The sequence below is a fragment of the Lupinus angustifolius genome, chromosome LG02 (genome assembly GCF_001865875.1).
Source record: "Lupinus angustifolius cultivar Tanjil chromosome LG02, LupAngTanjil_v1.0, whole genome shotgun sequence".
Lineage (NCBI taxonomy): Eukaryota > Viridiplantae > Streptophyta > Magnoliopsida > Fabales > Fabaceae > Lupinus > Lupinus angustifolius.
In genome coordinates, this window is record NC_032010.1 from 1663505 (window position 1) to 1679060 (window position 15556).

Sequence of the window (15556 nt, forward strand, 5' to 3'; positions counted from 1 at the left end):
TACTATTAGATCAATATTTTCATGGTGGTTGACAATACCAAAATAGACTTTACTAAGAAATGAATGAAATTAATATTCCTTCCAAGAGAAAGAGAACAAGAAGCTCTTAGGAAATAATGATGTTTGTTCAGTTCAGCAATAGCACTACCAGTGGCATAACAGTAAAAACGAACAAAAACATGTCGTTAATTTAAACATTTAATAATTAAGATTATAATAATTATTCTACATTGAATTCAACTTGAAGATCCAAGTTCTCCAAAAAAGTCCTCAATTTTCCAACCATAAACCAAACCCAAAAATCTCTCACACAGAATCAGAAAAGAAAAAGCAAAATTTCATAGCAAAAAAGTAACACTGACACATAGAAAGAAGAAAGAGTGAAAGTACAGTGAAAATAATTGAAGACATTACTATTATTACTAATAGTTATGGCAGAATTGAAGGAAGAGAGTAAATCTAAGGAAGAAAGTGTGAAACTTTTTGTGGGTCAAGTACCAAAAAACATGACCGAAGATGAACTACTTCAAATGTTCAAAGAGTTTTCGTTGGTTCAACAAGTTAACATTATCAAGGACAAAGTTACACGCGCCTCTAGAGGTGTTGTTATTCACTCTCGCATTATTATCAGTTTTTTTTTAAAGATTTGTGTTATTAACTGTCTCATTTGAACCCTAATTTTTGGTAGGTTGTTGCTTCTTGATTTGTCCATCCAGGGAAGAGGCTGATAAGGCTGTTAATGCCTTTCATAATAAGAAAACACTCCCAGGGGTTGGTTCAATTTTCATGCTACATTTTATTTTTTTACATTTTTTTATAACGTAGACCATTATGTCGCGTCATTCGATCTATGTAGCCGACCACATTGGTGGGGTAAAAGTTTGGTTGTTGACTTGGTGCATTGAAGGCGAGCCGCAGCGCGAATGTTTGTTTGTCTCGGGACATGGATGTTATGAGTTTAAATTCTATAAACCACCTTTTCAGTTGCAAATGATAAGATTGCGTACATCTATTATTCTCGGACTACTTAGTGGGAGCTTCGTCAACTGGGTCGTTTTTCGTTGGTTTTTTATAATGGTGTTGAAACTTGAAAGTAACTTGTTTTAATTGAATAGTAATGTAGTGGAGTAGGAAAAACTTTATTTTTGGACACCTATAATGGAACATTGGTATCTCTTCTTTTGATGAAGAGGAGTAGATCTATTTTGTGTAGGTGTGAGTGCAAGTGTTGAAATAGAGTTGAATGAGATAAATGGTTGCTGCTATAATAGTTACTGTAGTTGACCACCACTTACACCTTCCAATGACTGTCTTAGACTCTTAGTTTAGAAATACATAGGATTATGTTATAAGGTAGTACTACTTACTATATTTGGGTTTCCAAATCAATTAATCTGATAGCTTAAGCACTTGTCTGATTGAGTCCCTCTCATAGTGTCCCACATTGTGTTGTGTCTTACTTCAGTTTTTATAGTAAGTATTGATATTGAGTTTGTATTTTGATAGAAAGGAATCATCGTCTTAGTTATTAATTATACGATTTAGTATTATTGTTATTGGTATTATTTTGTAATGAATCTAACATGCATGAGCACAAGAACTATAATATTTCCAAGGCGTATTCAGAATTGAAAACAAAATATCATGGCTTTTCAAAAGTTATTTGCGCTGATCACCAATTTTCCTGCCTAGGAAGGGGTGAACTATTGACCAATGCTTGTTGGTCCGAGTAGCAAAAAAATCGGTTTCCCTCAAGCAAGATCTCATGTTCGAGTCTTATGAATAGAAAAAGTATGCATTGGGAGAGTTTTGTCCCGTTAAATGGGTCTTCTAGAGTCGACTTAGATTAGTTGGGGTTCAATGTGACTTCTAGTTACAAAGGATCTCAGACCCAAAGGGGCTGAAGTAGTGATGTAGCAGGGGTGTTCAATACTTCAAGATCTGTCCCGTTCTGAAGCCAGTTGGGTTCGGGTTTTGAAAATTAGATCCAGTGTATTTTTTGGTTTGGATTCGGGTCACACAATGAGTCAAGCCTAGAATATCCCAATGCCACATTATACTTAAAAACATTTTTTTGGGGTGCAAAGTAGTGATAAATTGTAAGATTCTGGACTTTAAAAGTATCATTTGTGATAAATATATTTCAAGCATCATGCTTATAAAAATGCCTGTATTTGTGATAGTTATATTTCAAGTATCTCCTCTCAAGAGCTAGCTTTAGGGGTGGAGTTAGGCTCATGTCTTCTAATATGGTATTAGAGCCTATTCTGATGTCAGGCTCTAATATGGTATTAGAGCCTATTCTGATCTAGTACTGCATACTTATGCTATTGTCAAGTAGTGTCGTTCGGCCCATGTAGCCGACCCCACCTAGTGCGATTAAGGCTTGGTAGGGTGTACTCTTCTCAAACAACATGTTTCTCTACACTTTTGGGATTTTCTGACCCGGAAATATGATAACTGGCAGATATCCCTCTGTTATGCTCCACTTTTAGTTGGCCACTGAGCTTAAAAGTCGGGCTTCTGCCTGCTTGGTAAATAGTATTTGTTGATTGATACAGACATTTTCTAAATATACATAACAAACTGAATAAATTTGAAAATCTTGGTTACTTAATTGTCAACATTTCCATGGAGCACTGCAGTGATGATGATAAGAATGTTATTGCTTTAATAACCATATGATACGATATTGCTATTCTCGTTCTGATCGGGAAGCAACCTGGTTTTTCTGCTCAATCCAGGCTTCTAGTCCATTACAAGTGAAGTATGCAGATGGCGAGTTGGAAAGACTAGGTATAATATATTTTCATTATTTAGTTGAATATGTTGTTCAGCAGAATTCACGTGCCGGAATTCCTTTTTTATATTTAGGACAGTGTCTTGAATTTGAGAAGTGATTTTTCTGGGTCCTTGAATCCAGAACATAAACTCTTCATTGGCATGCTCCCAAAGATTGTTTCTGAAGTTGAAGTCTCTGCACTTTTCTCCAATTATGGAACTATAAAGGATTTACAGATTCTAAGAGGTTCTCAGCAAACAAGTAAAGGTATCGATTTTACAGATTAATCTATCATTTATTCTTTTCGGTCTAGGTGTTTCTTAGTCACAAATCTTTATTCATCATTCCCCTATCTTGTAGTAGGTTGTGCATTTTTGAAGTATGAAACGAAAGAACAGGCAATTGCTGCTTTGGAGGCAATCAATGGAAAGCATAAAATGGAGGTTGATGTCCATTAAAACCGTCACATGAATTTTGTACTATTTTTAATTTGGTAGTAATGTAGTTAGCTCTATAATACAATGAATGTGTTTGAAAATTTCATCCGTCACCCTCTCTCTTTGTGACGTGCGCATGTGGAGAGGCTATGGGGATGCATCTCCCCTCCCCTCCACAAAAGCCTTTGTACCCCTCGGGGCACACCCCAAGTTCCATATTTCTATCTTATAAACACTACAAAAGAGTGAGTCCTATCTAATGCAGGACTTCGCCTTTCATAAGGGTTTTAATAATTCACTCCTCTTTTGTTCTGATGTTCCAACACAATTTATACAAACACTTGGCTTTATGGCTGAAACCCTTATTGATTTCGATGGATGATTAATCATTCGTATACATATAGGCTACTTTTTTATTCGATAACATGTTGATTCCTTGTATATGATAGAATGGAAAAACGTGTGATTTTAGGAAGTAGGATAATTGATTATGGGGTTGGGTAGCATAATAGCATGACACTAGAAATGAAAATTGTTTTGCTTCAAGTGAGACAACTGGTCAGATGCTAAACTTGATCTTGAAATGTTTTCTTCTACTGTGTTTGCATTAGTCAAAGTCATACGTTTTTTGTTCGGTTGATATGTTCTCAATGCATATTTGATGAAAATTACCATTGATATCTCGAGTTCGACAAGTATATAATTCAGACAACTTCAGTCTGACATTTTCTGTGTTCTATAGGGTTCAAGTGTTCCTTTGGTTGTAAAATGGGCTGATACTGAAAAGGAAAGACAAACTCGAAAAGCTCAGAAAGCGCAGTCCCAAGCTTCGAATGTGCCACATGCTGATTCTCAGCATCCATCATTATTTGGAGCCGTGCCAATGGGTTATGTTCCTCCATATAATGGATATGGTTACCAGGTTAGCTCTAATAGTAATATGCTCTGAGAAATATTCGGCATCATTTTTTCTTAATCCATGTAATTCTTCATCATAATCATGTCATCTAGTAAGAATTACTGCATTTTCATGTATTAATTTCCCATAGTTTCCACGCGTAACATCTTGATGAAGGTATAAGTGTGATGACAACCATGCTCTTGTAATAGGCTCCTGGGGGTTATGGGATGATGCCATACCGCTTGCCGCCGATGCAGAATCAACCTGGTTTTCATAACATGATGCCTCACGTGAATCAAGGAAATGCATTACGGCCTGGTCTTGGCCCCAATATGAACCATAGAAATTATCCTTTGCTTCCTTCAAGTTACGTTGGTTCTTACCCTGCCGTGCCCGGTGTACAACATCCAATGGCGTATCATGGAAGAATGATTAGTCCAAGACCTATGAGTTGTTCTCCCGGCTCCGTTTCACCTGTAGGTGGAAATAGCATCTCTTCTACATCTTCAGGCGCCGGCAAACATGCCGGTGGTAGTCAAGTTGAAGGTTGTTATCTATAACTCTTCTACATCTAATTTGTGCTTGTGTATACATGAATGCATACATTAATGTATGCTGATTCATGTGTATTCATTAGAGGGTAAGCCTTGTCACAATGATAAGGTTGTTTGCCCTTGACCTGGAGGTCATGTGTTCAAATCCTATAAATTGTTTGTCAGGATAAGGCTGCATACATCTACCCTCGACAGACTCCACTAGGTGGGACCCCCATGCATTGAGTCGTCCTTTACTCTTTCCTTACAACAGAAACTTTACTTGTAAAATTCTGCTGATTATTTCATTTTCTGACTTAGGACCACCTGGTGCCAATTTATTTATTTATCACATTCCACAAGAATTCGGAGATGAAGAACTTGCAACTGCTTTTCAACCATTTGGTAGAGTTGTGAGTGCTAAAGTTTTTGTCGATAAAACAACATGTGTTAGCAAATGTTTCGGTAAGTCTACGCTAAACACATTAATGAATTCGGTGGGTTTTGGGGGGAGCTATGATGCATAGTTAAATAATTATCTCATTTATCCTACGTACCACATAGCAATTTCTTCGTAAAAAATGTCTGATAAAATTAATGTAAAAAGTGACAAATCATGTAGCCAAATACAGCATATAACCGAACAGCTTAACGGGTATTTGCAGGGTTTGTTAGTTATGATTCACCAGAAGCTGCTCAATCTGCCATTAGCATGATGAATGGATGCCAATTAGGAGGTAAGAAATTAAAGGTTCAGCTTAAGAGGGAAAACAAAGAGAAAAAGTCATATTGATGAAGCTGAAAATTGGAACTTTGTATAATTCACATTTAATTCATGACCCCTTCATGTTAATACAATTTGTAATTTCTGTAACATCAAAGTTCATTTAGACATTGATTATTAATTTATTGATTTTTTTTCCTCAGAACAGATATTAATTGTGTCATATTTTCATAGTTTCATCTTGCATGAATGATAACTTAGACAACAACTATTTCATTTTTTAATTTAGTTATTTGTTTGTTTACACTGCAGAATGAAGAAAATTTTCTGTGTTAGGAATAGAGATCATTCATATAATATTCAAGTTGTTTAAATTTATATTTCAAGTGCAAATATTTTTTGTAAAATAAGTCAATTTCTACTACATATATATTATACAATGAAACACCAAGAAATCAAAACATTATGCATTGGTTTTCTTGGGAAAACCAATCTTTTTATGATGATAACAAAACTCCTAATTAATAAGAAAAGGTCAAAACTACAACTAATATAGATCAATAAATAATTTTGTTATAAATTTCCTTCACCATTAATTATAACTAGACTAATTATATACTTGCACAATTTTCAACCTTTTCTCCTACACCCTTTTACACTTCATTTGGTTCCATATCTCACTCTCTATTATAATTACATCTCTCCCTTTTTTTTATCTTTCTTCAAGGCACATTCTACATCCAAAAACAAGATGTTGGAGAAACATTTTCCATATAATTTTTCAGAAAATGCATAACTAATTTCATTTACTGTAGCCATAAATCTTAGAAATCTGTACCTTATTTTAGATGTCTTAGGTTTACGAAAAAAGTTAAAGACCGATTTTTAATTTCTGAGAACAACACTTAATCTTATGATAGACAACTTTTCAAGAACCTAAAAAAGTCTATCACATTTGATTGAAAAGAAAAATTAGCTTATGTTAAAAATGAAAAAAATATGAAGTTAGGTTCGTTTATCTTAAGATAAAAATATGATAAGATAAAAAACGATATAAAAACATGAGATAAAACGAGAATAAAATAAAAACATGACATGAAATGAGTACAATAAACTCTTACCATATATATAATATTTGATTGATGCTAGATAATACTAACTTGAAATTTGATTAGACACAAAAGTGAAGCCTCATTTTTCCCACTCCTTTACTTCTTTTCGTTGTCACTTTATTTTGGAGGGCTAAGGTCAAGTTCCATTGTTGACCGTGAATCATAAGGCCTCTCACTTTCAGTTTCTTAATTTGAAGTTTGAATTATTCTTTTAAAAAAAATATTTTGTAAAACCAAGGTTATGCCCCATTGAACAAATAAAAAAACTAAAAACTTTTGAAGATGTGTAACACTTTTAACAAGTATATATTGATATCCAGAATCGATTATTTAATTTTTTGACGGGTCTAGGGATTCAGTATAATTTTATATCAAATCAATGTCTTATTGGTCATTCTTTTAGAATTGAGAACTTAGAGGTCAAAAGATTTTTCTAAAACTTCATTTAATTGAGTTGAAATAATGATCATAGCTAAACATTATCAATGTATTATTATAATGAGAATTTTGTTGAAATCATTCGTATAATAATTTATGGCCATGACTTGTACTCACATCCTCACTATTAAACACCAAATTTCACATATAACGACAACATAAGCCAACATTAATGTCAACCTAAGGTTGGAGAATGTCACATGGTCAAAATATCTTAAACAAATTACTACTTCATTATCAATTTTGACTTATTCAAGCATTATTTTTTAAAGTCCAACTAACAATATCTATATCTAATTCGTTTAAAAGATTCATATGAAAAAGATTGCATGTACTGTCATTACATCATTTACCATTGATATTTAATCATTCTTGACTTTTCAGAAAAAATATTTCAAATAAATGGTGCATGATGTGATATCTATGTATAAATATTTACCCCAATAATATATAGATTTTATTCTCTTAGTAATAAATGGTGCAAATTGGGAGTATCGGGCAATTTCTTCTATTGATTCCTATAAACAAATTACAAGAAATATGTGTCTAAATTAAGTATACCAACCATGACTTTGACTCCAAGATGATGTACCACTAAAATAAAAGATTATTAAGATAAGAGTAATTCTTGATATACAACTTTGACTAGCATACTTAATTAATTTGGAGTAAATTACAATGATATATCTTGATTTTGATGAAATTATATAAATAATTTTTTTTGCACATACATGAAATATTTATAATTTATATACATACATTATAGTGATTATCTAAGGAAAAGAGAGACTTTTTAAATTAAAAAGAGTGATTAGTGTAATTTAGTTTTAAGTAATTTATCATACATTAGTTATAATAAATTGGTCATTTGTAAATTTATATATAAAGGTTGATTGTGAAATCACTCTTCTATTTTATAATTACTTATGTATAAGATAATTTCATTTTTGTCAACTACTCACCTATATCAAATTGGAGTAATATTTTATGTAGATAAAAATGAAGTGATAAATAGTGACTTATTTATTGTAAGATTATATGTCAAAATTTATTTTCATAAAAATCACTACAAAAAAACCTCGTTTTCTACCTATTCAAAGTACTTATAGACCATGTGAAAAATGTATAAATAATATATTGTTGACATACACTTTTTTTTATTATTAAAATAATCTTGAAAACAATCTCTTTATTTATAAAAAGTTATATACATTTATCCTCTCCCGATCTTACAAAGTATGAACTTCTTTGACTAGACACCTTTTTTTATTGTTAGACATAATTTTCAGTGATGTTAAATCATATAACCCAATGTTACAGGAAAATGTCCCTATTGCTACTGGACAAGCTGGTAGCTATACCTCTCCAACACCATGATAAACATGAGCTCATTCCTTTTCTAATTTAATAATAAATAACAATTGGCTAGTTCAATGTTTTGAAAGATTGCACCATCCATAGTCATGTAGTGCGAGTTCTCTTTTGTGCGGGTACGTAGTAGTATATGGTATGATATATTAGGGTACACTCAGTAGGATTTTTGGTTTGTAGTGTTATTTTTTTAGTATTGAGTCAACTTTTGTTTCACCATAAAAGAAATACCTTATGCTAATATTTTTGTTTGTTTGTTGTAACTCATTCATGTAGATGAATGCAGATCACCTGTCACTCTTTTTTTAATCGTTCCTTCTTTATCTTAAAATATATATGAAAATTTGGTTCGTTTATTAAAGATAACTAATTCACATCAGAACCACAAATTTGTATGCAAGAACCAATTCACGATTCTATACCGAATTGAGAAAATTGTGTTTGAACAGCCCCATCATTGTCACAAGTCACACCATTTATAAAACTAGACATATTTTTCTTTTTGATTTTACACTAGTGAAGTAGCTGGTATATATATATATATATATATATATATATGTGTAACAGTTGCAGGAATAATCCAAGACATGAAACACAAACCAAGTGTGTTGTTTCCATGCTAGTGAAGACTCAATGGATATGAAGAAGGGAACTTGTGAAGACACTTGTTACACTCTTCTAGAGGCTAGTGGTGACTCTGAAGCTGATAGTTATCTCAGCAAAGGTGAACATGCTTATGAAGATTACACAGCAGATGATGATGCTGAATCTTGCAGCTATGATGGTTCTGAGATTTGTGATGCTGCTGAACTCAATGGATATAATGAGTCCTTGAACCATGATGATGAAGATGAGAAGAAAGATGATAGTTTCTATGGAACTTCATATTGTGAAGATGATGAGATGCAAGAACAACATTATAAGTCTTGTGTGTCTGATGATTCAAGACAAGAGTTATTGGATGAGGCTGAAAAGAATAGGTTGTTTTGGGAAGCTTGCTTGGCATCTTGATTCTATTTCTTGTGATTTCTTTTCTCAATCACCATTCTAGTTTGTCGAGTATCCATCTCTCAAGAGTCGAGTTTGTTTGCGAGTTGAGTTTTGAGGAAAAAATGGAAAGGAAAGACTTCGAAGTCATCTCAACAGTTATTTTAGTGCTCTGAAGTCTTCCGTTTTCATTCTTCCCCTCCAAAACTCAACCCGCAAACAAACCGTAAGGGCTTGGCTTCACTAGTATTTATTCTTTATTTTGAGAAATATGGGGTCAGTTAAATGTGTCTAAAAGGTAATAAAAGCTTTCAACTGTATGTATATGCTTAATATGATTTGTTTACATTTTATGTTTTGTATCTATCAAAGGTTCATATAATCATATATAATTTCTACACTGCTTCCCATTATTGATAGCAGAATATATATATTATAGACAGCATCATGCTAATAAGTTATAGAATGATTTTTTTGTTGTTGAATGATTTGGCATATTTGTTGACTGCATGAGTAGTGTGTAGAACTCTGAACCTGAACCCTCCTATTGATCTAGTTTAACTATCGGGGGAGTTCCATTGTTATCATATATTGGAAGAGTGGAGAAATATAACTAAGACACCACGTCTTGAACAAGAACCTTAAGACATTAGTTTCATAATTTTTTTTTAGAATTGTTAGGGTTCCATCTCAAAACCAATTAGCAATGAGAGAAGTAATCTAACAAGTATTTAAATCATTACCGAGACAATGAGGTAAGCGATGTGGAACTTACTTTCCAACATACTATAACATAAAGAACCAGGTCAAATTCAGCTCTAAACTGAACATAACCTTTCCACAATCTACAACAAAAAGTAAAGCAAACACTCTCCTTTATCTTCATTGCAACTGATGTAGTGGGCATGATCATCATCATAATCCAACTTGGTCCCTCTCAATTCACCTCTTGTGTGGTTTTTTAACTCTTCTTCCACTCATGCTTACAATCATAGACTCACTCATATTCTTATCTTATTCTTCACTTTTTATTCATATTGTTTCAGTCTCAATAAACAAACAAGTGGAGTGAGTGGAGACAAGATTTTAAGTTTGAGGATGAGTTTGTTGCTTATTCCTCCTTTGGTTGCTTGTGTTACATTTAAGTTGTTTATCCCTTCCAATAAATATCGTTACGAGAATTGAACTATTAATCTTTTGGTAAACTCTGTTATCTCTTCTGAGTTTCAACGGCCACTAGTTTCAAACTTTAGTTTACTTTATCTACAGTATTTTTTTTTCACAAACAATTATTAAACAAAACCCTCTACTCAATAATTAGCTAACTCTAGTTTTTTTTTGTTATTTCATTAAATAAATAGCATTTTGAAATGTGAGAGAAATTACACTTGAAGTTTAACTCCATTATTTATAAATTTGACGTCCTTATTTTGAAAATATGAATAATGGAATATAAATAAGAATAATGGAATATAAGTTTGTTGCAATGTTATGATGAACAGACCATGCGGTCCAACTGGTCCGAGTGTATCATACTTGAAAATAATTATAGTTTATAGTCTCAATCAAATGAAAAGTTAAATCTCTTTACATTGGAGAAATTCTAACCCGATCATATTAAATTGGAATAAACCAGAAAATCAATGAGATTGTTCACTTAAAAATAAAAAATAAAATTGCTGGTATGTGGATTTCTTTGTAAGATTGGGTTAAGTAATAAAGTTTGGAGCTATGAGTGCTTGATCTCTTCTGTTAATTTTCATTGGCTTGATCTTGAAGTATAATATTATCATCTTATTATATCTAAAACATAAAAGTGTCATATTATACCTTTTTTATGTTTTTGCTTTTGATGGATAGTGAAGAAGATTCTCATCCTTTTAATGGTGATTCATTAATCTAATAATAGATTTATGGTTGCTTATAACCATTACATGTGTTTAATGCATTTATCCTCCTTAATTTCACAGTTTTAGTTTGAGCTTATTGTTTGACTAAATTATGAAGAAAAAAACTTATAAATCAAGAAAAGACAAAAGACAACATATTCAAGTTTAATGAATTGATTTACTTCTTCAATTATATAATCTCACATATTATATTCTCAATATAATATTGTTGGACCAAACTACGATCGAGAAACCTCCAACCACCAAGGAGTTCCACATGGCATGGGAAGAGTAAAGAATCACAAGTGAGACATCATGTCTTAAACCAAAACCTAAGACATTAGTTTCACAGACATTTCCTTCTTATAAACTCTTTCATTTCTCCCATATATCTAATGTAGGACTTCACACTTGAATAAACCCAACAAATATAAACTATGAACAGTGAACAAAGAAGCCTAACACAGCATCTGATTCTTAAAATTCCTCTAAGAAACTCAACATTTTTTATCATTTGATTATTTATTTATGTTGAGCACAATTTGTTCCGTATAAATATACATCTAAATAGTATACCTAATACACTTACCACACATTCAAAGTCTCACTAATTTTACATTGAACTTCAAACTCCATAACATATGAAATCCTTAGTTTCACATGGCATAAACTTGTTTTGTTGAGGAATTACTTATAATAGAAGCAATATCATTTGCTACATTTTGTGCATCAAGATTAGCACCATAAAATCCTCTCCTTGATAATCCAACACAGTACAAACCATTCTGACCCTTCCAATGATTTGGAAAACTAGTCTTTGGAAAACCATTCTCATTCAGAAAATCATCACCCCCCTGTTCAAAACAAATTATTATTGCCATTCTAATCTTTCTTACATCATACTTGTTTAGGAAATGAAAATGGGTTTCTTACTTGGGACAGAGAGTATCTGTCCCCAATGATGTCTCATTCTATATCCCGACAAATCACATATTGCCATGTGAATAAAAGAAAAATTTAAAAAACAAAAAAGTAACATTTTGATCGGCTCGGGATAGAGAATGAGACATTATTCGGAACATGTGATCTTTGTTCTTCTTTGTTCTTCTTACTTGACATAGTTGAACATTTTGATGTAATTAGATTTAGATAGAAAAGAGCAGTGCCTTAAAACAAGGGTAGCCAATTTTGTCATATACAATATGATGCATACCTTAAGCCACTTCTGAGTTGATCTCTTGAAGCCTGTGCAGAAAACAATGGAGTCGAATGGTTGCGGCTTGCCATCGCGGAACAATACTTCGTTACCGCTTATGCTCTGTATCTCTGCGGGCAACACCTATACAATAACCAAGTCTTAATCTCATTAGTGAGATCAGCGGCATGGATAGGACGACATTATAATGCTATGTCATAATTCATGTTTCCTTCAGTTTAATCTTGATTTAAGCATAAGAGAGGTAAGATTTATGTAGTCCATCTATGTTTATATACTGATATAGGATGCTGTATTAGGCATTTTTTGTTAAGAATTATAGAATGAGTGAAGAAATAACAACCAACTAGAGACATGTACATGGGAAGACATAGAAAACAGAAAGGGTTTTACATTGATATGTAATTATACTCTAACAAGTAACAAGCCACAAAGAATGAGCTTGTTGGGAACAAGCAAACAATCAAATAGTAAAGAGTATAGAGACAAGAGAGTAACGAGGTTCGGCCAATTGTGGTTACGTCCCCAGAAGTGTTGAGCGATTACCACTATATATTATGAGAGAATAGGGACTTTATTCTGTTGAGAGATCTTCATTCATGGGTTATAACATTCCTCCATAGGCTAAGTGAAAGAAGCATAAAATTGGGTATGACATTACATCTTGGCCCAAAACCTTAAGGCATTAGGTCTATGGGTCCATCTACTTATATGCTCTTTAACTCATCCACTTTTGCTGGGACTTCTTCATTCACACTTGAAATATGTAAGATTGCCCATCTTTTTTATAGAATAGGCTCGGCGCAAGAGTGTGGTTGCTTCCCTCAATCTCTTCGCTTGTAAGCAATGTTTTAAATTGTAGACACGCTTGCGGTCACTGTTTGCGCCCGTTAGGTGTGAACTTTTTATTAAAAACATGTTTTTGAATTTGATGCGATCCGATACTGCCTAAATTTGACCTTATAATTATGATTTGATGTCATGCTACAATTGCGGGGTGATGTGGTCGCGAAGGTAACGTAACCCCAACATTACAATCACACAAGTGATTCGGTCTACAAATAACTCATGCGGCCTCCAAAAGCATATATATGCAATGCTGGGAGATATAAAGAACTAAGTATCCTATAATTTTCATGAACCTTTGGCATCAGTTTTTGTCCTTTGGATTTGTATCTTTTTGTTATCCTAATCACAAGATAATGCTACTTGCACCCACCTATGCTTCCATTTTCTCATGTTGGGAATATATTTATGCTATGATTCTACCAGATAATAGTGGTATAATAACAAATGCTCATAAGTCATACCTCTATCTCTCTAGATTTGATTTTCGCAACGGTTCCCACGTCGATTATAGGGAATCTACCGTACTTCATCTTCATGGTGAAAGGTCCTTCATTGGAGAAAGGTATCCCATACTTGCTTAGATCTCCATACACAATCCTGCTAGCTATAACCACCAATTTTTCCACCATGCTTGGTGACAAATAGTTGAACAATATCGTGGCATAATACATCATGTCCCTTGAAAGAAAATATACCTACATTGTAACATATAACAAGAACATTAATACATAGAAAGCAGATTCGGATTTGGTGCATTAAAAAAATGTAGCATTTGGTGCCTTCAGGAGATACAAACAGTTAGATGAAGATTGAATGGCTCAAATTCAGACTTGTATTTTGATTTCGGTTTCGGCTCAACAGTAATATTGTTAGTCTTATGACCTAAAGTTTTTGGGTTCAAATCCTCGAAACAACTTATTGACTTATGAGTATAAAAGTTACATAGATCTACTCTCCCTCAGCACAACTAGGTGAGAGCCTCGTGCACGAGGCCTCCGTTTCTTATAATCTTTATCAAATGAGCTCGATTTAATGAATGCACCAAAAACACAATTTTCTGAGTACATCAAATCCAATTACCCAAGCTTAACCTTAATCAGTCAAATCTCAAGCAATTTTAAGAACAAATTAAGTACAAAGAACAACATAATTAGTCACAAAATAAGTAAATAAACATTACTCATATCCTAATAATCCTTTTCCTAAGTAATTAACAAATTACCGGGCTTCGAACAATGATGGAAGGTTTAGCACCAAAATTGGCCAAGTCTAATGCAATCTCCATGCCAGAATTTCCAGACCCAACAACCAAAACATGTTCATCTTTAAACTCCACCCCATTTTTATACCTAGTTGAATGAATCACTTTCCCTCTAAAACTCCCTAACCCTTCAACCTCAGGTACATAAGGTTCAGCTGTTTCTCCACTAGCCACAACCAAAAATCTCCCACCATATTCCTCAACCTGACCCAACCTCTTATTCTTAGCCTTCACTCTCCAATATTTCTCACCAACCCCTTCATCATATTCTGCTAGCTCCACATCTCTATGGTAAAAAGGGTTGATCTTAAAGTGGTTCATGTAGGTGCCCAAATACTCAATGAACTGGTTCTTGGGCACATAATTTGGATAAGAAGAAGGAAATGGAAAATGGGGTAGCTCACAAATTTGCTTGGTGAGGTGAAGATGAAGACGATCATAGGTATATTTCTGCCATAGTGAAGCATAACAATCTTCTCTGTCAAGGATTATGAAGGGTATAGATTTCTTGGTTAAGCATGCAGCAGTAGCAATTCCTGAAGTACCAGCTCCTATGATTATCACTGGTGCTTCCAACATTATCTTAACTAGTTTTTGATTTTGTGGTTGGAATCTTTCTCTTCATTATTGGGATTCATAGATTGATATATGGTTTATGTTTTATGAGTTCAAAGAGAAATTGTTGAACTCAAACTGTTCATGTGACAAGTGGCATTTGTCCTCTTCGGGCCGGTCTTTTCCTGACGGGTCCAATACTAAAATATGAGAGGAAAATAGTATTCGAAATTTTTTAATATTATTTATTTATTTTATTAAAATCCAGATCGCTACAAAATTCTAGATGCGGAGGATATACATTCAATATTGGACTCTCCAGTGCTTCACATTTCAATATTCCTGAGAATGAGTAAGTAGGTGATCATCTTTCTTAGATGTGCTGACTAAAATAGCATGCAATTCCTAGTTGAAAAAACATCTAAATTTTTGTGGTTATAGGGTTGCCAACAGGAATAGCATCCTTGTAACGTGTACTGTAAGGAAGGTGAAACTATATAT

At 33.3% G+C, this 15556-nt stretch overlaps 3 protein-coding genes across 6 annotated transcripts; 2 read left to right on the top strand and 1 right to left on the bottom strand.

Annotated features, from left to right (window-relative positions):
- On the top strand, positions 222–5584 carry LOC109331431 (RNA-binding protein BRN1-like). Of its 4 annotated transcripts, none has more exons than XM_019565931.1 (10): positions 222–315; positions 348–600; positions 689–771; positions 2745–2796; positions 2924–3049; positions 3143–3225; positions 3962–4141; positions 4330–4666; positions 4975–5118; positions 5319–5584. In XM_019565931.1, the coding sequence occupies exons 2-10, from the start codon at positions 432–434 to the stop codon at positions 5444–5446; spliced, it is 1302 nt and encodes a 433-aa protein (XP_019421476.1). In that variant the 5' UTR covers positions 222–315; positions 348–431; the 3' UTR covers positions 5447–5584. The 4 variants fall into 4 exon arrangements, with proteins under 4 accessions (XP_019421476.1, XP_019421494.1, XP_019421468.1 ...); XM_019565940.1 differs by having other exon boundaries at positions 285–389; positions 422–600; XM_019565949.1 differs by having other exon boundaries at positions 260–600; positions 3146–3225.
- LOC109328641 lies at positions 8862–9367 on the top strand. The gene has a single exon (XM_019562207.1). It carries the CDS (start codon positions 8932–8934, stop codon positions 9307–9309), a length of 378 nt encoding a protein of 125 aa, XP_019417752.1. The 5' UTR covers positions 8862–8931; the 3' UTR covers positions 9310–9367.
- Positions 11664–15220, bottom strand: LOC109331449 (probable indole-3-pyruvate monooxygenase YUCCA10). Its single transcript, XM_019565963.1, has 4 exons — positions 14462–15220; positions 13701–13934; positions 12388–12513; positions 11664–12028 (listed from the first exon to the last, which is right to left on the bottom strand). Exons 1-4 carry the CDS (start codon positions 15077–15079, stop codon positions 11831–11833), a joined length of 1176 nt encoding a protein of 391 aa, XP_019421508.1. The 5' UTR covers positions 15080–15220; the 3' UTR covers positions 11664–11830.